Source organism: Botrytis byssoidea (assembly GCF_014898295.1).
Source record: "Botrytis byssoidea strain MUCL 94 chromosome Unknown BBYS_012, whole genome shotgun sequence".
Classification (NCBI taxonomy): domain Eukaryota; kingdom Fungi; phylum Ascomycota; class Leotiomycetes; order Helotiales; family Sclerotiniaceae; genus Botrytis; species Botrytis byssoidea.
In genome coordinates this window covers 751,868-775,563 of record NW_024065853.1, presented here as the reverse complement: position 1 = coordinate 775,563, position 23,696 = coordinate 751,868, and the positions used below count along the sequence as shown (strand labels likewise).

The window sequence follows — 23,696 nt, the reverse complement described above, 5'->3', positions numbered from 1 at the left end:
TATCTACAATGATATATTCACGGACGGCGTTGTTCAAGCAAATCAAAGCAAGCTTATGGTTATAAGATTCTAAACAAGTCACGCTACACTTCTACTACATCTTGATTACACATGCGCAGTGACGAATAATCGTAGAGCATATCCATTGCCCTCTTACTTCAGTGATAAATTGATTGATAAATATGCATTTTTCATATAAAACCTATTTACATAAGACAACCAATTGATCGACTACTACCTACCTCACTCAAACCCACTCTCAAGCGTTTGTTAGGTCCCACCATAACGAACGCCTCAACTAACCACTCATACCATACTTTTCTATCATCAGTTTGTCTCCAAATACTGACTTCTACCTCGGAATCATCAGGAATATATAGAGGTGACTATTTATATGTTAATGACTCATGATTGTAAAGTTGAGGAGAGGAAATACTTACCTTCAAAGGGAAGAAAATTGGAAACCATGAAATCATATCTTTACTCTTCGCATCAATTGTATCAGGACGCGTACTCAATTCGACCTTATTCTCGGCTTTTCCTCCACCTTCATACAAAACAGCTTCAAAATATCCGGCGAGTCCATTGATCACACCTCGATCTTTACAAACGAACTTGAGACGTGCATAACGTGTATTATGTTCATTAGCACCATCACCTCCAGACATACTTCCACCACCACCTCCACTCACACCACCGCCTCTTCTGGCTTCAGCAATGTGTAATGTGTTTACAGGAAGTGGATGTGAGAATTCCCATGCTTGTTGAATTTGAGGATGTTCGGGAACGGAAGTGGCAAGGAAATCAATGGCGTGGAACATGACTACATAAGGAGTATCGGTAGCGTGTTCATCTGCCGAAAATCTGTTGGAAATATCGGCGTGAAGACGAGGAGCAAGAATTGGGGTAAGGTGAGCGGTATATGAAGCGGGGATTGAAATACCGTGTTCTGGTGCTAACACATGTTGAACTCCATCTATACACTCAGGTGATAATTCATTGTCTGCAAATGAACCAAGAAGTTCAGAGACAAGTATATCAACTTTACCGTGTGTAGTTGCTGGAGTGGTTGAAGATGTTGTGACGGCTTGACCTATAGGTCCAGCTGCATTCTTCAATGGTCCTTTCCAAGCACGCATATCGGTCTTTACAACATTGACTACTCCATTCCAGACATTTTCGTTGTGTCGTTGAAGGAGGACATATGCATTTGGATTCTTCTCCACCGCCCATACTTCAATTGGAACACCAGTTGTTTGACTTGCTTTCAGAGCTCGAGAAACTAAAGGTCCACGTCCAGAACCAGCTACTGCAAGAACAACGGCACCACTAAGACTTGATGTGGGCTTTTTGTGTAAAACCCAATCTGATAATGCTCGTTCAATAGCTCGCTCATACCAGTCATATTTAACAGGGTCTTTCTCGAAAACCTCATATGTAACAGATTCGAGATTATCTGTCAAGGGTTGAAGAGGAGCTTGTAAGTAATCTTGATAACCTGATCCAAATTTCTCAATAGGAGTTCGCTCTGGTTGGTTTCTTTGGAGATATCTTAAATAAATCAAATGAGCTGCAACATCCTTTGATTTTGTTTGTGATTTGGTACTATTTCTTCTAGCTTGCTCCGCTTCGGCTGGGGTTGGAGATGGTGCATCTTGAACAACACTTGGGGGTGCATAACCATCGGCCACTGAAATTTGTTGATTTGGATCATCCAAACCAGGGACTGGCCCTACATCACATAATAGTAACCATGGTGGGTTCTTAAGCTTCATATAGCGGGTGAGGAGATTTTGATGAGCTTTGCCCAAAACTGGATGTCCACCTTTATTCTTCAAGAATGTTGATTGAGTAAAGGTCAATAATTTTAGGGGCTCGGCAAACCAACGTGATTGAAGTGATTCAATAGGAAGTTGACGGGGAAGTGCCAATGCTATAGGATGTTGGTTAGCTTATGTTTGTTCTTAATGACATTCAATCGGGGAGTAGAAGTCGTAGTTCCAAAACAATAATGTCATTACCGACGCTATCAATGATTTGAGTTCTGGGCCACGGCCTTTAAGATTTCATAAGTTGACGAGTCCCAACTCGAAAAATATGAAAATAATGGAGAAATAAAATATATTTTCATTAACCTACCTACTGAAAGTCTGGAATTGTATTTACATACATCCCGAATCAAATTCCAAGCATCCCAATTCTCGTACAAATCAATTTCATTTTCTCCCTTTGATGTATCTGTTGTTGATTGATATCTGGAAAATGGCAAAAGATCACCCGTCATTTCCGTATGGTCTTCGACACCATACATAGGCATATGAATTGAAATGTTGATATAATTGGCAATTGCGAGAGCCTCTTGAATAGCACGAGCATATTGAGCAAGTCCATTGTTTCCTGATCCACCATTGCATGTCCTTGGACCTGGGATAATAACATTACCCACTCCACAGAAGGAAGCATATGCGACTTCGATATTCAAAACTTGACGAGAAATATTTGCGATGAGAGGATCTGGAGAACATAAATCTATCCAAGGACTAGAATATGCGATAAGTTGTGAAACTGTATCGGAAGGGGTGAATGGTGTATCGACAGGATCGAGAGGTGGAATAATGGGAGCTGGAGGGGTAGCTTTGTTTGGCGCATCACTTGAGTCGATAGCTGATATTTCGGCCAAATGATTTGAAATCAATGAAAGTACTCTGGAATGGAAATGGGGACTTGTAATTGGACTTGTGAGCATATCATACTAATAGAAAGAATAGTTAGTAAAAGCCTCAATAACTCGAGGGTTAACATACTCCAACATCACCAGCTTGTCGCAAAACAAATTCTGTGACAGGTAAGGGCCGTTTAGACTCATGATGTCCAATGTAAAAGGTTGTGAGGTTTTCATCGTCTGCCGTGTCAGAGTTAGCATCAGCATCTGCATGCTCTCCAACAAAAGGATCCCAGGCTAGGGTACCGGTAGCCATTGTGATGAGGCGTTATGTGAAATGCGCCAGTTCTGTTTTTTTGGATCTAGGTGAACTCTAAGTTCTCGGTAGTGCGGGGTTGATCGAATTCGTTGTTGAAGAAGAGAGGAAGGTATGGCGGGTACCACTACAAGTATCGTGAACCTATAGATATTATTAAGATACCGGTTCAAAAGAACCTATATGTAAATTGGAGAGGGTTTAACCGTAAAGGTGGTTGGTTTTCTAAATTATTGTCCTGGGTCGATGGAATGATATTTTGGTCAACTTTTCTGCCGGATTAGATCAAAGCGGTGTGTAACAGATTAGACGTCGTCGACTACTTGAATCAACCATCCTCGAGGAAGGACTCGACACTCGAGACTTAATCTTATCACTTTATTTCCAAATTAACAAAAAACGTGAACTTACATTGTTTCATTGCCAAGCTTGAATCTCATCCATATATTAAATTGTTTTACTTGTCATGATTTTACATTGTTTCCACAATGAGTTAATGAGAAGAGAACCTTTTAATAAATCTTGATGGCTTTGAGCGTCCTCGATTCCACCAAAGCTTTTCAGTCCAAATTTACACATTGTATCTGTCAAGTAGTCTTTGAACCACCAAGATCTGAGATAAACTCTAAGGTTCCAATGATGAGCTGGGATCACAACAAAGGAATCCTTCGTGAACGATCACAAAAGTTGTTGGTGCGATGATATGCAAAACTTAACCCTAAAACGGCCGGACGCAGTCAGGTACCGTTCATCAATATGCAAATTGATTAATGGGTCAATTGAGCTTCAATGTCCACCACATGCGCGTATCTTGGAAAAAGCAAAAGTTCATGAATGGACCCAAGCTTTACTCAGGAAATACCTTTCTTGCACCTCGCCTTTTGTTCTCCTTTATCCAGATTGCGGGGTCAATGAATTTCGCGAGGCGGCGATCCCAACGCTGTCTTGTCCGAGTCATCCTTAACATCATTAGCCAAGTCCTCTTGGGCGAGAAGAATCTTGTTTATGGTCACGAATTGCAGCTGAATTGCGCGATTCAATGGAGTACGTATATGACCATCCACGGCAATCATGTTGACGTTCGTGCATCGTAGCAGGAACCTTGCCATTTCAGAGCGATCGCTTTCGACTGTGTTGTGCATGGGCTTGGTTTCAAAGAATCGGCTAGAAGAAGAAAAATGATCTTGACAAGATTAATCTTAAAATCTCGGATCAGATTGTACAATATATGAGAAATACTCAACCTTTAGCAGACTTCTTAGAAGCCTTCAAAAGAATAAATAATCCGAGGATGTTGAAACCTTTTCTATGTTGATGTCTAGAGCGTTTTCTTTGATTACCCTGGTATCCCGCTCCTAGGCCATCTGTCTTGACCATTCTTCAATGAGTAATTGAGAACGTGTAGATATGCTTAAATCCTCTTCGGTGTCGGATTATTGTTTCTTCAAGAAGTGGTACTTACTAGTTATGTAGCAATCCGCTGTTAGGAATTGAGAACAAGCAAAGCGGAGAGGGGAGGGGAGGGGGAAGGGGAGTGCTGGCGTGTTCCCCAATATCCCTCGGATTTATCCTGAAATCAAGTTAGTCTGAAACACATCTATGATTTCGCGCCCCTTCTGTCAGCGGAGTGGTGATTACATCACGTATCAAACACTGGGTATTCTTAGAACACAAAAGTGAACTGCCAAATATCTTTTGGCAAAAAAGCGAGGTTTGGACAGTCTGTTGGCTGCGAAGCACATATCACTCCGTCTCTGTCCGAATTTTCTCTACAGTAGCACAGGATCTGCGAATATTGTACACAGCTCTAAAATCACTTCACTCAATGCTGAAAACATGAATATACGATTATGTTATTCGCTATTTTCGTGATACTGCTAAGTCCGAGAAGACATTACATGTATCCTATCATGATCGCTCAATGAATTCAAATTGAATCCAGCAACACTAAACCTCAGTCCTTACTCAGAAGAATTTGAGACTACCATTTTCCCATCCCATCTCACTCTCAATGTCCTTCAAAACCTCTTCAATAGGAGTTGCATATGTGACATCACCTTGAAAGCCTTCAAAGCCGTGTTTATTTCCTGCCCAAACCATTGCCATGGGTACAAGAATAGTTTTTCCCTTAATGTCAACATCAAGGCTATAAATGAGGGCACCGGAATCGCCTCCATCAGATATCTTTTCTTTTCCCTCCTTTGTATCATCACCTATGAATACGTGTTCATCTGATGTCGAGTTCTGATTGTGAACAATAGCTCGAACAAAATTCACTTCACATGCTTTCCAACCTGTTGTTCGACTTACAGGTTTGAAGAACAAACTCTTCTCATTCAAAAGGGAGAACGATTTTGGATGACTGACATTGAACTCCATGGAATTCTGCAAGCCTTGACATCTTGTGATAAAAGCCTTACATTCATCTGGTGACCAATACTTTTCTCCGAACTTTTCAATAAATCCCGAGATCTGAGGTTCTTTCAGGAAATAAAATGTAGGTAACTATTAGAATGATCAGTTATTTTCTTCATCCAAAAGCCAATCAAAAAGTTAACCATACCTGATTACTAGGATCAACACAAGCATTGCGAATTAAAGCTCAGTCGAGGATTCCATTACGGGTAGCAACCTTACGCCATTCGTTTGAAGCAGCATAGACATAACCAGCATAAATGTCGTAGTTCTGGGCTACATTCAATCGTCTCATGCATAGAATCTCTTCTTCTTTACGCAATTGTATTCGAATAGAGAAATCCATTTCAGGACACTGTACTTGACGTTTCTCTGCCTTTTCGACTGTATTTCTAGCATATTTAATCTCGTCCTCCATGGCTTCAAGTGTTGCTTTATGATCTTTGAATGCGGGTAACGTAATCTTAAACTGTTCCATTCCATCGTTGTATTTGTATACTTCAGATGGACGTTCTGGGTCAGGAAAAGCAACATGACTGCAAGTAAGGCTGTAAATTGCGTCTCCCTGTTGCAGAAAACCAGTCAACGAACCAGCCGGATAAATTTTTTCTTTGGTTTCTGCTCGTCCAATAGAGAGACCAGGGCAAGGAGTGTCATTCAAAAACACGGAAGGAAAATTGTTGGCGAGATTGACACCAGGGATTTCGGGGCAATCGGTTGAGCGGAGATCGTTATCGCAGGTCTTATTCATCTCTGTCTTTGAGGAACTCGAATAGTAGATTTGAGAGATATCAATAGTGAACCTAGATAATGGATAAGTTAGGAGCCCAAATAAATAAACTTGACATGAAACTCACTTTTCATGCATATCGTTTCCATGCTTTTGATTATCTAGATTCTCCTTGATGATCTTCTCCATACCCTGTACGACTTTGAGAGCAGCATCCTCGTTATCTGTGAAGTAATGAGGGGTTTGAATACAAACATGAATGACGATAGGGTTCGCATATTTGTCTGCTCCGAAACCAAGATGAAGAACGTTCAAGATCCATGAACAGTTAGGAAGTGACGAGACAAGGAAAGTTTTAAGCGGAAGGCGCAGCTCATGCTCAAAACATTGAATGTATTGCTCATCGTTGGGATTGTGAACAGCAGCAATGCTTTTCTGGAAAGAATGCCAAAATGGATTTAGGACAAAACCTGTAACGAGGACATCTTTGGCTTTTTGGCTGGTTGCAATGATTTCCTGCTCTCCAAGACCGTACTTATGACGATCTTCTTTTTTGACTAGCCAAAGAGACATTTTCTGAGTTTTTGATGTACTTGTTGGTGTTTTGTGTATCTTTTTGTAAAGTTCCTTCCTCTGATAATGGTTGAAATGTTCACGTTCAATTTTACTTTGAGAAGGAACAGAAGAGGCTCTTTTATCTACATCCTGTATGCGCTTAGACTTAGATTCAAGGGTAATACACTTAGCGTCATTCGGGTATACAGCTAGGTATGGCCATTGCAGTCTATTGTATCAATCTTGATCAAACATTGTGATTCAACTTAGCCCATTCACTCTTCTGAATGATACAAATATCAACAAGATGAGTCACGAAAATGAGAGTCCAGAATATGGATCGCCTTTCTCTTAACTCAGAACTATCCAAACCTTTTCTATGTGTTCATTCATCTGTAGCGAATCTCTCAACAGTAACACCATCTTCCTCACTAATAAAATTGCTTGCTCACAACGAACATTAAGCTTCGGAATGATTGCTTCTATGTGATTTTCCTAGACCTGTAGACTGCCAGCGTATAATGATATTAAATATTTCCAAGTCCATCTTGACGTAAATCTCCCCTTTTCTAGCGCTGTTCTCTTTGATATGAATACCATAGTAACAAGACGGTGACCCAGACCAGAGATGAAAGGATGTGATAAGAAGGGGGCTTCTCTTTCGAAGGAGGAGGAATGTTAGTTCCAAGCTTTATTGTCCACGTGATTGTTCGACGATGAAAAGTTTTGTTGCACATCTGAAATTGGGATCACAATCGACAATGTCGATTACGGTTTTAGTTTCTATCAATTTCAGATATGCAACAAAAGGTATCAAGGATTAATTTGATTGGCTGGCCGATACCGAAAATAGTATGTATGTATAGCTATTTTTGCTCCAGACCCCGTCCGATGAAGAATCATATTTCCATGATGTATTTTGCTTTTGATTGGAAATCAAGCGGCAACTTAGCCACGCAATTTAAGCGGACAGACTTTGGGATTACTATTACAGCGGCTGCAGTACCACCTAACAATGTTGTCGGGACCTAATTTAGCAGTACATCCGCGGAGCTTAACAAAGCCGGCGACATTTGATACCCTACATTCATTCATCTCATCATCAAACGGGATCTATCGTGCATATCCAGAGTGTAACGAGACCGAGGGGACTAAAGGCCTGTGGTATTCTTCAAACTCACATTTGATCATGCCGTCGAGAACAAAGCCTCGACACTGTCTGTCATTACCACTCACCGATATTTTCGGCACCCATATCAAAGCGATGCGTCTATCAAAGGTAATAAGATCGAGGAGAGAAATGGTATTCCTCTGGGCCAATGTTCGAGGATATTGGAATTCTAGGAGTGGTGTCCCTTATTTCCAGCCTCAAATTACCTTCTCAATAGACCGAGTACATTGTGCATACTAGAAGGTAACAAAGTAGAAAACCAAAACCTAAAAGTGGTGTTGGTTTTGGTCGATGTTCAAGGAGACTGGGGCCCCAATTGGCATAAAGCGGTATTCCTCCAGGCGTGTATTTGATTACACCATCAAAGAATGGAGTCTCTTCACCTTGTGTCAGCGGTCATTCCTCCTCCGTTTTTGAAGAGGGCAAATGTACGTATTTTTGAATGGAAGAATGTATGGAAAATAGACAAGGTCAAAGAGTTTTCCCTGGGACTTGGGAGATGAGAAGGAAAGGTTGAAAGGGATTTGAATAAGTTGATTGTGCACGACATGCCATGCCATTTCTCAATGCCCCCGGGTTTCCTCCGAAGCAAATCAAGTTGATTTTCATAATTCTATGCTGTGGAATAGCCTGAAGAACATCTAAGATTCCTCGCTATTTTCTCCCAGAGAGTGGAAATTGCATTGCGTCTTCTCTGAATATCCTCCGACATTTATGAAAGGGACAAATCGTGGTGAACGACTGGATTTTCGTTCTCGGTCTCCAAAACGACACAAAAAAATACCATCATTTATCGATAGTACCAACATAAACCAATGCCATGTGAGTAGCAGTGAAATAGCTACGAATATCAGATATTCCGACACTCATTCCTTCGAATACCTGCTGGGATATATTTAACGACCGAGAGCGATTTCTCTTAATCCTTACTACTCATGCCCATGATCAGTTTGACTTGAAGTTTGAGATTTCTACGACGATAAGATCCTACATTGATGTTATGATATTAAAATAGAACTACTAGGTACAGCCAATAGGTGGCGAGTGAACAATCCTACTAAGGTATTGCCAATAAAGTATCGTCTCATCGACCAATCAGACACTCTGAGCATGCTTACTGTTTACGGGCAGCAGATTCATAGGTTCAGACATGCAACAAAACTACGTCGTACTGAAGAAGTGATCTAATTGGTTACCCGGTACTCGGGATGAAATGAATTGAATGATAGGAAATGTAATTTTCAACAAGAATTGAGAAGAGATACTAATCAAAAGATATACGGGATTTTTTGTGATGATCAGCAATGAGAATACGATGTCTGTCCGTGTACGAGAACTTTCTCACACCGGACATTCTTATAATGGAGTCGGACAGGCGTGGTGGATATATCGTGATTCGTGAATGTAGTTCGTATTGTGATAAATGTAAACTTCGTGTAGAAGGTTCCAAGTATGTATAGGTATGTAGAATGTGGCGATACGAGCCACATTGATTTTTCATTGGCTTTCAACATCCATACTAAGTAGGTATCCTATTTAAAGATGTCGGTATTTTTGACATATCGATATCGATAAAACTACCTAGTTACCCGTGTGTACTGCATACCCGTGTTACTATAATTTTCCGTAGTCTGTTGAACCAATATGAATTCCATCTCAATCTCACCGTCACACAATAGGATCGGTTGAAAGATATATATATATATATATATATATGTATGTACATTTATTTTCACGTCCCAACATATTGAGCAACTCCTTGATTTCTTGGAAGACTTTGTAAGACATCGTACACCAAAGATCAACAAACGGCTAACGGCCATTGATAAATGCAGATAGATGTCATCGGGATTATATCGGATCTCGGATCTCCATTCACCTCATTTGTTTCATTTTGCATCCCCTTTTCTTTTTTTTCTTTTTTTTTTCTTTTTTACGGATTACCATAGTGGAATAGCCGGTCGGACACATTGTGATGTAATTGAGAGAAAATACCCGTTGCGTGTCTCGTGATTGTGATACATTAATCTTCATCAATCTTCATCAATCCTCATCCATCCTAGAGAATCATCAATCGCTATCTTCTCTATCTTCATCAAATGATAAAACAATCGATATGAAACGATTCAAACCTTCATAGTTAGGTACCAAGATTCAAATCTCAACCATTCGAAATGCATCCTTTAGAGGACCTTTTAGAGGAAGCGGTTATTAAATTCATCTTAATAATCCTCATCACATCGTCAACCTTTCCTATTATAGATTAGTTTTATATCTCGTATTGAGTTTAATCTCTTATCAAAATTAAACTTATCATGGATTAGCCCCAATCGGGCCCCTCAATTATTCAAGTATTTGACCGTGTCATCCTTCCTTTAGTCCAAATAAGCTTCATATGCTCCACTTTTTATTTTTTGAAGTGAAGCTTCCTTGATCTTTCTTTTACTCTTCACCTCTCTCTCTTTTATCGTCTCTCTGCTCTGCTCTGCTCTGCTCTGCTCTCCTCTCTTGTGAATTTTGCAAGAACGATTGATTTAATTTAATTTTGTTTTGGAAATCCTAACTTCACTCGTTTGAAAGGCTTTCGAATTTCTACTAATTAATACTTCTCTCTACATTTACACTCTCAAAGATTTGGTCCATCCCATCTTTGCTCTCCCATTTGCTCTCGTTTTTGTTCTTGGTATTTTGGACTTGATTTTTCTCTCGTAGAAGACTTGTTTATAGTACTACCTACCTACCTACCAATTACTTAATTAATTTTTGGAGGAAATCAAAAATCATGTTGTCTGCTATGGTATGTTTACAAATCCTCGATCCCTTACAGTTTGATGGCTTGAATGACTTCAATGACTTGAAAACACAACGGCTTTCATCGCATTTCATCGCACTGTGAACCGTTAAACACATGCATAACCTATCATGGATTGTTGTGCAATTATATGCAATACTAATTTGTACTCGATAATTTAGATTCCCACAACCGTCCTCGCACTTTGCGCAACCGTTACACTCGCTGTACAAACGATTGAAATCCAAGGTTCCGATTTCGTCAACTCTGTTACCGGTGATCGATTTCAACTTTTGGGTGTCGCATATCAACCAGGTGGATCTTCAGGTTATAACCCTGCGAGCGGTGTTGATCCTTTGAGTGATGGAGCCGTCTGTTTGAGAGATGCCGCTTTGATGCAACAATTGGGTGTTAATGCTATTCGGGTCTATAATGTGGATGGAAATCTTAATCATGATGAGTGCGCCAGTATCTTCAACGAGGTGAGTGATTTGTGGCTTCAAGGTTCGTTCTTGACTAGAGACAACTAACACATAATAGGTCGGCATTTATATGTTAATTGATGTCAATTCTCCCTTATCCGGCGAGAGTATCGATAGAAGCTCTCCAGCAACCACATACGATGTTTCATACTTGAACAGAACTTTCGCAGTTGTTGAGGCCTTTAAGGATTACCCAAATACTTTACTTTTCTTTGCTGGAAATGAAGTTGTTAATGATGATGAAACTGGAGGAAGCGTTCCCCCATACATGAGAGTAAGTTTACAAAATCGCTCCGTCTCGCTCCAAATCAACTAACACATCTAGGCCGTCACTCGTGATCTTAAGAACTATATCTCAAAGCATGCTTCCCGCTCCATTCCAGTCGGTTACAGTGCTGCAGATGTTCGCGACATTCTCCTCGATACATGGAATTACCTTCAATGCACTACTACCGGAGATGACTCCGATCCATCAAGAGCCGATGTCTTTGCTCTCAACAGTTACTCATGGTGTGGAGACTCTTCATACACGACTTCCGGTTATGATGTTCTTATTTCGGATTTCAGCAACACTAGTGTTCCCGTTTTCTTCTCTGAATATGGTTGCAATGTTCCAGCTCCTCGTGTTTTCACAGAAGTTCCAGTTCTTTACGGTCCATTGATGACTCCAGTTCTTTCCGGTGGAATGGTTTATGAATTCTCTCAAGAAACCTCAAACTATGGATTGGTTACTATCAATGATGATGGTTCCGCTCAACTCCTTTCCGATTACAACACACTCCAGGATCAGTTCAACACCCTTAACATTACTAGCATTCAAGGAGTCAAGGCACAAAACACCACTACAACCGCACCATCCTGTGATTCATCTCTCATCACTAGCACAACCTTTGCCAATAACTGGACTATCCCAGCTGTTCCACCCGGAGCTGAAGATCTCATCAATAACGGTATCAAAAATGCCAACAATGGAAAGATAATTTCGGTTTCAAACACCAAGGTCACCCAAAAAGTTACTGATGTTGGAGGAAATACTATTTCTGATCTTGCCATCAAACCATTAGCAAATGACGCAAGTAACACACCATCCGGTGAATCTACTGGCTCAAATGCTACATCTAGTTCTACAACTTCATCTTCATCTTCATCAACTGCTACTGGTACTTCATCCGCTGCTAGTTCTACAACAACCAAGAAGAGTTCGGCTAGAAAAATTGAAGGTAGCATGATTGCTTTGGTAGCTGTTCTCGGTGTTGGATTAGTCTTGATCTAAATTCACTCTTGATACATTTTTCTTTTACAATATTTCGATTCTTGCACATATTTTATTTTTATCATTATCGCATGCATACGCATTTTCATTGTACATGATGTGGCTGGATTCCACCGAATACTATAAGTCATGAGATGTGTAATGGGGATGATTTTCTTGGGGAATTTTGTTTATGATGGTATAAATTGGTGGATTGGTGGATTTGATTGTGTTATTTGAAGAATGATACTGGATTTTGATGGTGAGATTTTGGGGGATCAATTTTGGAGGGAGATTTTGGGGATTTGGGAGGAAGTCATATTTTGAGGAGGATATGCCTATGTATGGGCTTGATGTTTTTAGGGTGATGGTTTTGTGAATCAAGGAAAATTAATGGATAAATGTGATACCTTTCTCGAGCATATTATTTCTTGCGATGAAGTTGTGATGTATTATGGACCAGAAAGTTTGACACGAATACTCGTGGATTCATATGATTATGTGATTGGTAGGTAGTAGGTAGGAGATGGGAGATGGAAGATGGGAAAAAAGGTAAGGATAAGAAAGAGTATGAACAACTCAAAGAGGAATGTAAGTGATTTCGATAGTATATACGATGTGATATCAGATTTCGTACAAGAAAAATCAAGGGGTAAGAAGGTAGAGGGGGAAGTTGAAGAGATATAAGGGGATTTGAAGAAATGAAATAGGGATGGGAAGGGAATGAGGATAGTATTGGGATGTGGACGATTTCTGTTATCCTATTATGGGACTTAGGGTAGAGAGATTATATGTTCTGATATGTAGTGCTAGCGCTGGGTTAGGCTAGCTATGAGTTGCAGGCTGAGCTTGGAGGTTGAAGATGGGTATGGGTATAGAAAGTATGGAGAGGGAATCCTGACGCAAATAAATTTGTTTACATGAGGGGAATGGGTAGAGTGTAGAATGTACTAGGTATGTATGATTAAACGACGGCGGAATTAAAGTCGTAGTGCAAGTGTTATTCTTTTAGGGGGGGAGGGGGAATGAGAGATGGGAAATTGGAAGGGGGATGTGAATGAGAAAAATGAGGTTTGAATGGTGAAGATGGATGGTGGGGAGGGGGAATGAGGATCTGTGGTGATCAGTAGGAGGCGTGTATGGTTTTGTGATTTCGAGCATGTGAGGGAGTAGATGGAGGATTGGAGAGGTTTGGTTGGATGATAATGGTATGGTGATGGATGAATATGATTTGATAAGATGTTTTCTTGTGAAACGATTGATAGGGGAATTCTGGGCGCTTGATAATACCTAGTAGCTTTTACCTTGATTTATATTTTGTTTTTGTGTCAAAAAGAGATGAGATTTGAAGATAAATCAGAAGAGTAAACTCAACGACCCATGGACTGGACGATTAACTCGTAATACGCGGGGTAAATAATCAGTAACCCAACTACATATATCCACAGAATCACAACATCACATCACATCATCACATCATAAAACCAGACATCAAAAGTTTGAAAACACTCAAAATATGTATTCAAAAAATAAATCCTCATCCTCCTCCAGAAAATAAATGTATATACAAAATCTGCCTCTAGTACACCAACTAGACTATCCTCCATATGTATCCGAAATGTCCATCAATTATCAGATCACGCGAGACTGTTAAGAGATATTCAATCCAAGAACTTCGGGAATAATCGTCGCGATTACTGTAAGGCTTAAATATTAGCTTTTAGTTTTTTAACGCCTGCTGGTTTTTGCTGTTGTATGATGTTGTGTTGAATGTGATGTGATATGATGTATAATGTGTAATCAATGTGTAAAGAGATCGAAAACTGGTAAACTATTTGTGAAGACCTAGTCTCACTCTATTCATTTATGCAGCCACACATTGGGAGTAATAAGCATTTTGCTCGACGCAAGTACCCGTGGCACAAGCGAGTCCTCCCGTGCAGTTACCGTACAAAGGAACAGAACCAGTGGAAGAAGAAGCGGGGGTGCTGGTGGCCACGGCAGCAACACTGGTTTTGCTAGATGTGGCTTTGCTGGTGGGCACGGCTGCGACGGTGGTTTTGACGGTGCTGGTGGCTTTGATGGTGGAGGTGGTGGTGGGGGTTGCTTTGCTGGTGCTGACGGGGGTGGATGAGCTGGCTATGACTTTGACGGCACTTCCCTGGGTGATGGAGACGCTGTAGGCGGAGACGTCGAAGACGGCGTTGCTACCTAGAGGTGGGGATTAGTAATCTTGGATGTGAAATTGGAGAATGGATTTCTTACCAGTGAAAGGTTCGGTTCCGGCTTCCAAAACGTTAATGTATTGGCTGGTGGACCATCCTTCATTGGTAGCCAGGTAGTTCAAGAAATCCATAAGATCACCATTGAAGTTGGTAGCTTCAGTAGATGCGACAAAAGAGTAAACAGTGGTGTCTCCGTTGGGTCCAGAGTACAATTTGAATTCATAACCAGCAATGGTGGCGGTAGCGATAGGGGAACCGGTGGAAGAAATTGGTCCAGCTCCTCCGATAGCGGCTAACCAAATCATGATTTCATATTCGTTGGTTCCTCCAGCGGTAGAGGCAGTGAAGATATCCCAGGAGACATCAGCGACGATGGATGATCCGGTGTATCTATGAAAAGATTAGAATCAATTGTTTGTTCACAAAAATAAAAGTGACGGTGAATGCTTACCCCCATTTCCAAACCGCAGGAATGGCAGAAATAGAAGAGACTTTGACACCAGCAGTGACAACCGAGTTCAAAGCCACATTGGCATACGATTTAACGCTTCTTGAAGCACCGGCCCAGCTCCACGATGTGGACCAAACAATGGTCGAACCACTCAAGGAAGTAACGGTCGAGCATTGAGATCCGGATGTGGCTGAATCTTTACCCCAGAGATCTTGGTAAACGGTGTAAGCACCCGTGGCGACACTGTCATATTGACCACAGATTTGAGTTGATCTCGCCTTCAAAGTTTTGTCGGCAGCTGGTGCGGCAAAAGCAGCACCAGAGAAAAGAAGAGGAAGTGCGACCTGCGTAAACTTCATTTTGATGGATGATTTTTTCGAAAAAAGGAATGTGAGGGTTAAAAAATGAGGTATAGAATGGTTTGTACAGGAAAGAATGAATCAACTTTTGATGGCCAAGAGAAATGGAAAATTGGCACAAGAAGAAGGGAGAGTTATATATGGGAATGAAATGATGTAAGCATGTGGTTATTATGCGTCCAGAAGGAGGAGTGGACGTAGCGCCACGCTTTCGAAATAGATGAAAAATAAATGAAGTAAGATGAGTTGAGGGGTAGAGATGGATCTTTCGATAAGCGACACAGGAAATAGAGGGAATGGATTTGGTGTTTCATTTTGACAAAGATAGTTAGACGCTCCGTGTTGGGGGAAGAGTTCAGGGGTAATTTGTGGGGTACATGAGTCTAGACATTTTACCGATCCAATGAGAGACTGTATTCGGACGCGGGTCATGGTTCTTGGGATGAAAGTTCGTGAAGGATAAAACAAGGCTGATCGATGTCCTCGTGGACCGTTTCGTTTCTTGACAGAACTGGGCAACAGCGGATATGCACTTGACAAGCATTCCAGCGTGGGAAATTCTCCTTGGCGCGAAACGATTCTTCCAGAAAAGATACACGTCATGCGATTTGAAGATTCATATACCTAGTCTGGGCTTGGAGTACCGACGAACGAGTAACTAAGAATAGGAGAACCATGGAGAATTATTGAACGTATATTCGCAATATCCGATTTTAATGAATTAATCATTTTTATAGTATGTATTTGTGATTCAATCTTCGAGATTCGATCGGGAAAATTTGTATTTAATACTTGGTACTTCGTACTTCGTATCTTTTTCCAATATTGCTCGGGAGTCATCCGAAGGTCCGAAGGGACCGATTGATGAAAGCTGTGGTTCACGAATTGTTTGTCGAGTATAATGTGTATTTCTTTTTTTAATCACCACATCATACAAACGAAAAGAAGCAAATCCTCAAATAGAAAGAAAGCTTTGCAATCATTTTGCATTAATTAACTTGCATCAATTTTGTTTCTGTGACCAAAATATCCGGGTATAATGAGCAGAAAGTAAGCGAGCTGAATTCACGCTGTCTGTAGGTGGGAATTTTCAACCCCGGATTTTGTTATAGGAAAGGGTGACGACGATCAACAAAATGAAGTTTTACCGCGGAGGAATCTACCGAGGTATTTAAGGCGAATGGAGTATTTGAACCTTCACATCCGAGTTTTGCTATCGTGTATGGTCGTACGGAATATCATAAAGGTCAGATGTATGTAGATCCAACGGTACTTAATGACTTACCGGTATGTTTGAACTGGACTCCACACTCAATGGACGTGGTCTTGAGTCAGTCGGTTTGCACCTGATTGATACCTTACCGGTACATGATGATACGATACGGAAATTAATATTCCTCCACGGAATTGTTAGGTATGAGAGTTTGTATTCCTGCGTCTTTTGATTTCGGAGTATGTGGATAAAGTGCTTGAATTGATTGTGTATTATTGGGCATGATTGAAGTTCTTCTAAAGTTTAAATATTCTGTCTGGTTTCTTCGGTATAAGGATAGTGTATTCTTTCGATATTTGAATGACGCTGTGCTATATGTCGAAAATCTAACGTGGAAATCTTTCATTTTATGCAGGTGAAGAGTGAAATAACTTCTCTTTTCAATTGAATTTATAAAGATATATATTCGATATACTTGTACATAGGCTCGTGATTGCTGTGATGAATATTCCGGACATCGTTTTCGTGATTGTGGGGGTGACGTTTAACCTCCTTACTCTTCCCAATAATGTTTAAATTCTGAAGTACAAGACCTACGTATTCATTTAATGTCACACACTCAAGTATATAAAGGGTGTCTTGTAAATAATCAACAAAATAATAATGAAATCCATTCATCAACCACAACCAATCCGTCACTCAATCCTTTGAGATACCATTCCCGAATCCAAGTCCAAAGTACTTTGAACGCAATCTTTCGGTATCTGCGTACATGCAAGAATATCGAAGAGGATATATGTATTAAAACATCTTTTATGGGTTTTCATCCAAATCTAAATGCTCTCTCTAAATCCAACAATCCGAATTTCGTGACGACATGCTGCCGATACCCAGATCACACATCTTAGCCCTTCGTGAAGAGTGATGTAGAGTCAATAAATAGTATTGTCTTCGCATGTATAAGTAATTCTCCAATAGCAATACTCTATAGACATATACATAGTAATATGTATAATACCAAGAGAGGAAAGAAAACTAGAAGTCACAAACCAAATTCCGGAAAATCATCTTTTGATTTATGATCTAGATATGAGATGTATTCGATAAATCATATACTCAGATGTAAGATTACCTGCTCCTGAATCCTATATCAAATACGTAGGTATGGATTATACCGTAATAATCAAGGTATAGGGATCTTTGACTGCCGTTAGTTACACCCGTTATCACTACCGGGTAACATACCCCACAAACAAGGAAGTACCGTGATGCTTTCTCCTCTCTCTCTCTTCATCCTCTATCCTTGATATGCTCATACCCAGTACATACATGCATACGATAAATATTATAATTCACATGTCGAAACATCTTCCATAAGTTTCAGAACAAAATACACATCTCCTGTCCAATTTATAGCCCAGCATATCAAATTACAGTCGAGTCGCTCAAATCAGTTCAAACCCTCAACGGTAGTCGATTCTTCGTACTACCCGCGGCGTGGCAGGTATATGCAAGCCAAGTTGACGTGAAATGAACCGTGCCCTTACCAGTAATCTAGTCCTTATCAGGAATAGCTTACATCATTCAAGAATACTCTTTTCCAACTTCACTCCATTCATTGTAAATCATGAAAATGATCAGTTCGGATGCTTACGATGATTTGTGAAAGGGTTTGTTCATGAAATTGTATATTGAAAAGATCACTGCTATTATTTCACTTTTATCTGTTTTGAATACCTAGATTCTGGGATTTGGTGCTTCGTTTTGGCTTATCCTGTCTCTATCAGGCTTCATCAATCCAACCCAATAACTTTCAGACCACTGGTGGACCCTATCAAATACATCACAATCTTGACCACTGATCATCAGGTACATAGCCCATTCTCATTACTATCAATCATCACCTCCTCAATCCAAACCATCAATCCTTCGTCGATCATACCCATACCACTTCCACACCAAATCATGCAATCCAACAAAACCCCTTAACCATGAATTTCGAGGTTCATGTATTGAACCTCAGGAGCTCCTGGAACCCAAAATTTAGAATTTCCATACGGAAGATTAGTATTTGTCTATTTTCTGGATTGAAGAAAGTTGTACTTACATTCCAATATTAGGAACACCACGTTTTATGAAAATCTCTTTCTGCCAAGGTCTTATGTTTGCAAGAAACTCATTTCTAGTCTGACTATATGGCGTAGGGTTGTGGGTTATGATATAACCAGGTTTAGGCCCCCCATCTTTTAACCATGTTAAACCTCCATATTCAAGCCATTTTACCCATTCTCAATACATATCGTCTTGACCCTTACGATGATGTACACGGTTGGTAAATCCAGCATGCGCCAAAAGATTATCGAAGCTATAATCTGATGCTTCATCACCATGTAAGCTTCGAATAAACGAGTCGTTGACGGGTGATGTGAATCGAAAATCTTTGGGGCCTTGTTTGCAGATGTAGTCGTTAAAATAATATAGGTAAACCTTTGACGCACGCGATGAAAATTTCTCACCCTGATCGCTTTCAAAAAGGGAATCCGTTTTATCAATTCTACCGGGATTTCGATTGAGACCTCTGAAATACTCATAACTAAGATGCTCGTGAGCAATTTGTTTCTCATAAAGATCATTGTCTTCGTGCAGCTTTGGAGCAATGCTATTGAGCGCGCCTAGATTTAAGGCGATTGCTGATATTTCTTTGGGGAACTGAATCCAAAAATATTTGGATTCTATACGGCTGAAACGGCCCATTGGACATATAATATCATTTTTATGACAGTAAATTCGAGGCTCAATCATCGAGTAATCTTCTGAGGGTGTTTTGGGCATTCCGAGGCGACAACCAAAGGCGAGTTTGTAATATTTTAGACCAATCAACCGTGAGAGGCAGCTGACATGTAAAATAGGAGCAACAACTTGTGTTGTTACGAATTTGAATGGATTCCATCGGATTTGAGTGGAGTAATTTCGAGGGCCGTTGATTATTCGCTGTTTCTCAATTTCCCATAATTTTTCTGGTCTTTCACTCCAGGTCCAGATATCAAGATTTCTTGAATTATTATTTGCGACGAGTTCCCAGATTTCGATCCAAATTTCCGTTGGCAATTCTTTCCGATGATTAGATGTCTCGTCTACCATCTTATCGGTTGCAAGCTGATTGGGTTCCTCCTTGTTGTCGTGAGGAGTAGTCGGCATAACAGAGATTGTTAATGAGGATTTCGCCTTATCCATCTCTGGGTTTCAATAAGGGTGGTATTCTTCTGTGGTTTCTCTTTTTCTCTTTCTTTTTCCATTTCCTCTTCTTCTCCCATTTCCTCTTCCCTTTCTCTTTTCTTTCCAATCCGGTGATGAATTGATGAGGTCCTTGGTTTGATCAGCATTGGATTGATTTGAGTCGTCGTCATCGATAAGTATCGACTTTTCTGCAGAATTCAAAGCTCTAGCTGGGTTCGGAGTTTTGTTACCCCTAGGAACTTTATAGCCTCCTCGAAGAGAAGAGTTGAAAGGAGCCACCATGATGGATTGAAGTGTAGTTGACAAAGGTTGATTTTCTTGGGATGTTGTGAGTGGAATGTCTTCTTTATTGTCAAGATAAATAGTTTGATAGTGGATGGTATTTTGACATGATGATGTCAGGGCTGTGATGCTGCTTCCAAAGTCCTTGACATTGAGAAGGGAATTGGGGTCGAAGACTTTGCTTATAATTGTTTAGGATGCAGGTGATCAATGGTTATGGTCCGAGCACCTAGTGTGGATTGATTCACCAGACAGAATACAGCAGGTCATCTGAAGAGCATCTTGACCGTACTCACATCTCTACCATACTCACATCTCTACCATACTCACATCTCTACCATACTCACATCTCTACCATACTCACATCTCTACCATACTCACATCTCTACCATAGTAATCTATTCGACATCTCTACTGTTGATATTCAATAACCTTTTACAAAAAGTACCCTACTTGGAACATTTTTCATTCATCTGGTAGATGTATGTCTCACAAGACAAGTTCTTCAAAGAAAAACCTGACACAGAGGACAGCTGAGGGTTGAGCCATAGGTACTCGACCAAGCATTGTTTGTTTAACCTTGGAGACCTTACCTTAGAAACCTTACCTTGGTATAGTGAATGTTTTCATGTCTTTCTATCTATATTGACTATCAAGTTAGGTGCAGCAATCTTTAATTCACAAATCCTCCAAGACCATAGCTCAAATTCACATTTTTCCCTACCCGAACTTTGGGAAAACTTGCCTAAGACCTTTCATCTTTATCTGTTTTCTTAGGTTTGTATTGTGTCATCACATGACATGACCGTTCTTTCAACCTCCTTATTTACTTTGCTCTGAATTTAATTATTACTTCTTGAATTTGATATTCATTGATCATTGATCATTAATCATTAATCATTATAAGGGTAGTGGCATTCTTTGTAAAGGTAGACTAGCTGCTGACTATAAGTGGTCAAACACGTGAGGAAACATGTAGGTAAAGTCTTGCTCCACAAATACCGCCAATATACGATAGAGTTGTTAGATCCATATGAGAGAAAGCTTTGTTCAGGGAAAAGTTCGGCAAACTTCTTCGAACTGTCAAGGTTCCCGAATAAAGTGTTGAGATCTCAGGTTAGAGTCAAAGACAGTTATCCGATCTAAGCAAGACTAGAAAACTTCCTCAATCATCGATGGGAACAATGTTGATAAAAATACCCTCCTTGCGGGGATCGGGGATCGGGGATCAAAGCTTGTCAATGTTTATCCCCCCACAAACTTAAGTATATTTGAGATTCAATTCTCAAACTTTTACCATTAACTCTTGCCAGCAACAATATCTCTTGGAAGTTCAAAATTCCTTTTCTTTTCCTTCCTCAGTTCTAATCATCAGTTTCACGCTCTTTTATCAAGATCTTGGATTTCATCTACCAATCTTGGCGCTCATTTCAATCCTTTTATGTACTTTCATGCTCTAACCAATTTCCGCCTTTAATTTTGTTCTTTGTTCTCAAATTACATCCACCAATTCTTGGCTCAAGGTTTCTTTCTCAAGGTCGAGGTCGCAAAGGTTCAAATTTTGTTAAGATGATTGACGAATCGAATCCAATCGAACATAATTATGTCACTCAGCCTTGCTTCCCCTTCGATTTATCTTGTAGTCCTGCTCTTCGCCATACTCACCATACTCACCATGGATTGAAAGCTCAAAATCGCATCAACCCATCAGCTCATCACTTCCAACCGTCTCAACTTCATCTTTCTACCCCATTCGACCTTTCTCTCATTTCACGCCATCCTCAAAAATTGGGCTTACGTCGAATGAAAAAGAGCCACAATCTTGCTGATCTTGCAAGAGTGAAAATCAAGTCCTACCATGAGATCGTCATGACAGTCGATACAGACCCTTCTTTGCCCAAATTCGCAGACTTTCCAAAAGAAATTCGGCTCAAAATTTGGGAAGAATATGCCAATAATTTGACACCAAGAGATATACCTGTCTGGCGTCTTAGGAATCCGTTTATTCATTCATCCACTAGTTGTTATATCAATGTTTATGATCATATCAGCAAACGTCTTCAATTGATTCCTCTCAGTAGTGGATCGGTACGTCATTATGATTTCAAGTGGGCTTGTCCACAACCAGATATCCTCTACATCAATTCTGAAGCACGAAAAGTTGGATTGAGTATTTACACCCAAGAGAGTTTGAATGGTACCATTTGCTCCAAGATGAATTGGGAACCTGGTTCGGAAACTGGTCCAGCAACCATCTATCGTCACATCAATGGAATGGATCGCATCATGCCAATGTATGATTTTTCCAATGGACACGAAACTTTTTGGATCGAACATGAACATCAACTCGAAGGACGCATTGCACTCAATGCTTTTCTATATGATTTGGATCCAAATCAACCAGTACTCTCAAGTGATACTATGTTGATGTTGATGAAGAGTTCTTTAACAGCTAGGGAAAGACGCGAACTTTATGATAAAGAAGTCGCAAAAGCTTGGGCAGCAGTTATACCATCAACCGCTATACCACCTCCTACTAGGACACTTGGTCATTTCCATCCATTCAATATTAAGGAAATTACGATTTACTATCGCACTGAAAGTCTCATTGGAGTTAAAGGTAAGTTCTCTCCTTCATTCAATTTAAGTCGCACGTTACTAATTCCTGCTAGAATTTAAATGGACCAACATCTCCGAAAACCATCTCCACGACTATGAAGGCTACCAAGAAATGCTCAACATGAAACGCGCCATCAAAATCGCATATCAATACTGGGAATTGCAACGCTATCGCACTTGGGTACATTACACTGGCCACATGAATCCTCAAATCACAGCTGAATTGGTGGAGGATCTCAATACATCAGAGTTTAAGAAACACATTGGAAAGATAAGTTATTTGTTGTTGACGATGACGAGAGATAATCCGGGATTGCAGGAAAAGTATAAATCGAGAATGGAATATAAGATGGCGAATCCGAGGAGAAGTTGGAATGAGAGAATGGAGGAGATGTGGGAGGAAAGAGTACCGGTTTTGCCGAAAATTCAGTTTGCGGTTTGTGGGAAGAAGGAGGGGGGGCTGAAGGGAGTGGTTAGACCGCCAGGGTTTAAGTTGTAGGGTGGGGACGGAAATGGCATGGGTATGAGATGGGGATAGAATCGGTATAAGAGTAGAGGTGGGGATGTGGTGTTCGGGGATGGGAACGGGACAGGTATGAGGATGAGCATAAGGGTAGAGGTGGGGGTAGAGATGGGGTGAGGGGTGGTGTGCGAGAATGAAGATGCGTATTAGAAGCGGGAGATGGGCATTCAGGAGAGGTAAGAATGATGTGAGAATTTGGGAAGGGGAATAAAATGGAGCCTTGGTTGTGATTGGAATCACTCCTTCTGGATTGAATACATGCGCGTCAAGGATTGGTGATTTGGTAATGTTCCAAAAGGCTGGATGACACAACGGGAGAATTGATACGACAAAAAGCTCAACACGATACACGAATATCGAACTCGACACTGTAAGTACACAGACAAAAAAGAATGACAAAAGGGTTTCTTATT

General features: G+C 40.4%; 6 protein-coding genes across 6 annotated transcripts; 2 read left to right on the top strand and 4 right to left on the bottom strand.

Moving 5' to 3' along the window:
• Positions 1-206: 206 nt before the first annotated feature.
• On the bottom strand, positions 207-2,978 carry EAE97_006649 (uncharacterized protein; the record flags this gene model as incomplete). Its single annotated transcript, XM_038877162.1, has 5 exons — positions 207-386; positions 441-1,933; positions 2,140-2,752; positions 2,805-2,902; positions 2,969-2,978. The coding sequence occupies 5 exons, from the start codon at positions 2,976-2,978 to the stop codon at positions 207-209; spliced, it is 2,394 nt and encodes a 797-aa protein (XP_038732094.1).
• Positions 2,979-4,943: 1,965 nt separating this feature from the next.
• On the bottom strand, positions 4,944-6,696 carry EAE97_006648 (uncharacterized protein; the record flags this gene model as incomplete). The annotated part of the gene is made up of 3 exons (XM_038877161.1): positions 4,944-5,483; positions 5,611-6,196; positions 6,251-6,696. The coding sequence occupies 3 exons, from the start codon at positions 6,694-6,696 to the stop codon at positions 4,944-4,946; spliced, it is 1,572 nt and encodes a 523-aa protein (XP_038732093.1).
• Positions 6,697-10,278: 3,582 nt separating this feature from the next.
• On the top strand, positions 10,279-12,798 carry EAE97_006647 (uncharacterized protein). Its single transcript, XM_038877160.1, has 4 exons — positions 10,279-10,646; positions 10,823-11,122; positions 11,181-11,396; positions 11,448-12,798. The coding sequence occupies exons 1-4, from the start codon at positions 10,632-10,634 to the stop codon at positions 12,393-12,395; spliced, it is 1,479 nt and encodes a 492-aa protein (XP_038732092.1). The 5' UTR covers positions 10,279-10,631; the 3' UTR covers positions 12,396-12,798.
• A 1,175-nt stretch (positions 12,799-13,973) lies between these two features.
• EAE97_006646 (uncharacterized protein) lies at positions 13,974-15,409 on the bottom strand (the record flags this gene model as incomplete). The annotated part of the gene is made up of 3 exons (XM_038877159.1): positions 14,239-14,585; positions 14,640-14,989; positions 15,051-15,409. The coding sequence occupies 3 exons, from the start codon at positions 15,407-15,409 to the stop codon at positions 14,239-14,241; spliced, it is 1,056 nt and encodes a 351-aa protein (XP_038732091.1).
• Positions 15,410-18,627: 3,218 nt separating this feature from the next.
• On the bottom strand, positions 18,628-19,856 carry EAE97_006645 (uncharacterized protein; the record flags this gene model as incomplete). Its single annotated transcript, XM_038877158.1, has 3 exons — positions 18,628-18,697; positions 18,730-18,910; positions 18,938-19,856. 3 exons carry the CDS (start codon positions 19,854-19,856, stop codon positions 18,628-18,630), a joined length of 1,170 nt encoding a protein of 389 aa, XP_038732090.1.
• A 1,854-nt stretch (positions 19,857-21,710) lies between these two features.
• EAE97_006644 (uncharacterized protein) lies at positions 21,711-23,259 on the top strand (the record flags this gene model as incomplete). The annotated part of the gene is made up of 2 exons (XM_038877157.1): positions 21,711-22,761; positions 22,814-23,259. The coding sequence occupies 2 exons, from the start codon at positions 21,711-21,713 to the stop codon at positions 23,257-23,259; spliced, it is 1,497 nt and encodes a 498-aa protein (XP_038732089.1).
• Positions 23,260-23,696: the final 437 nt, after the last annotated feature.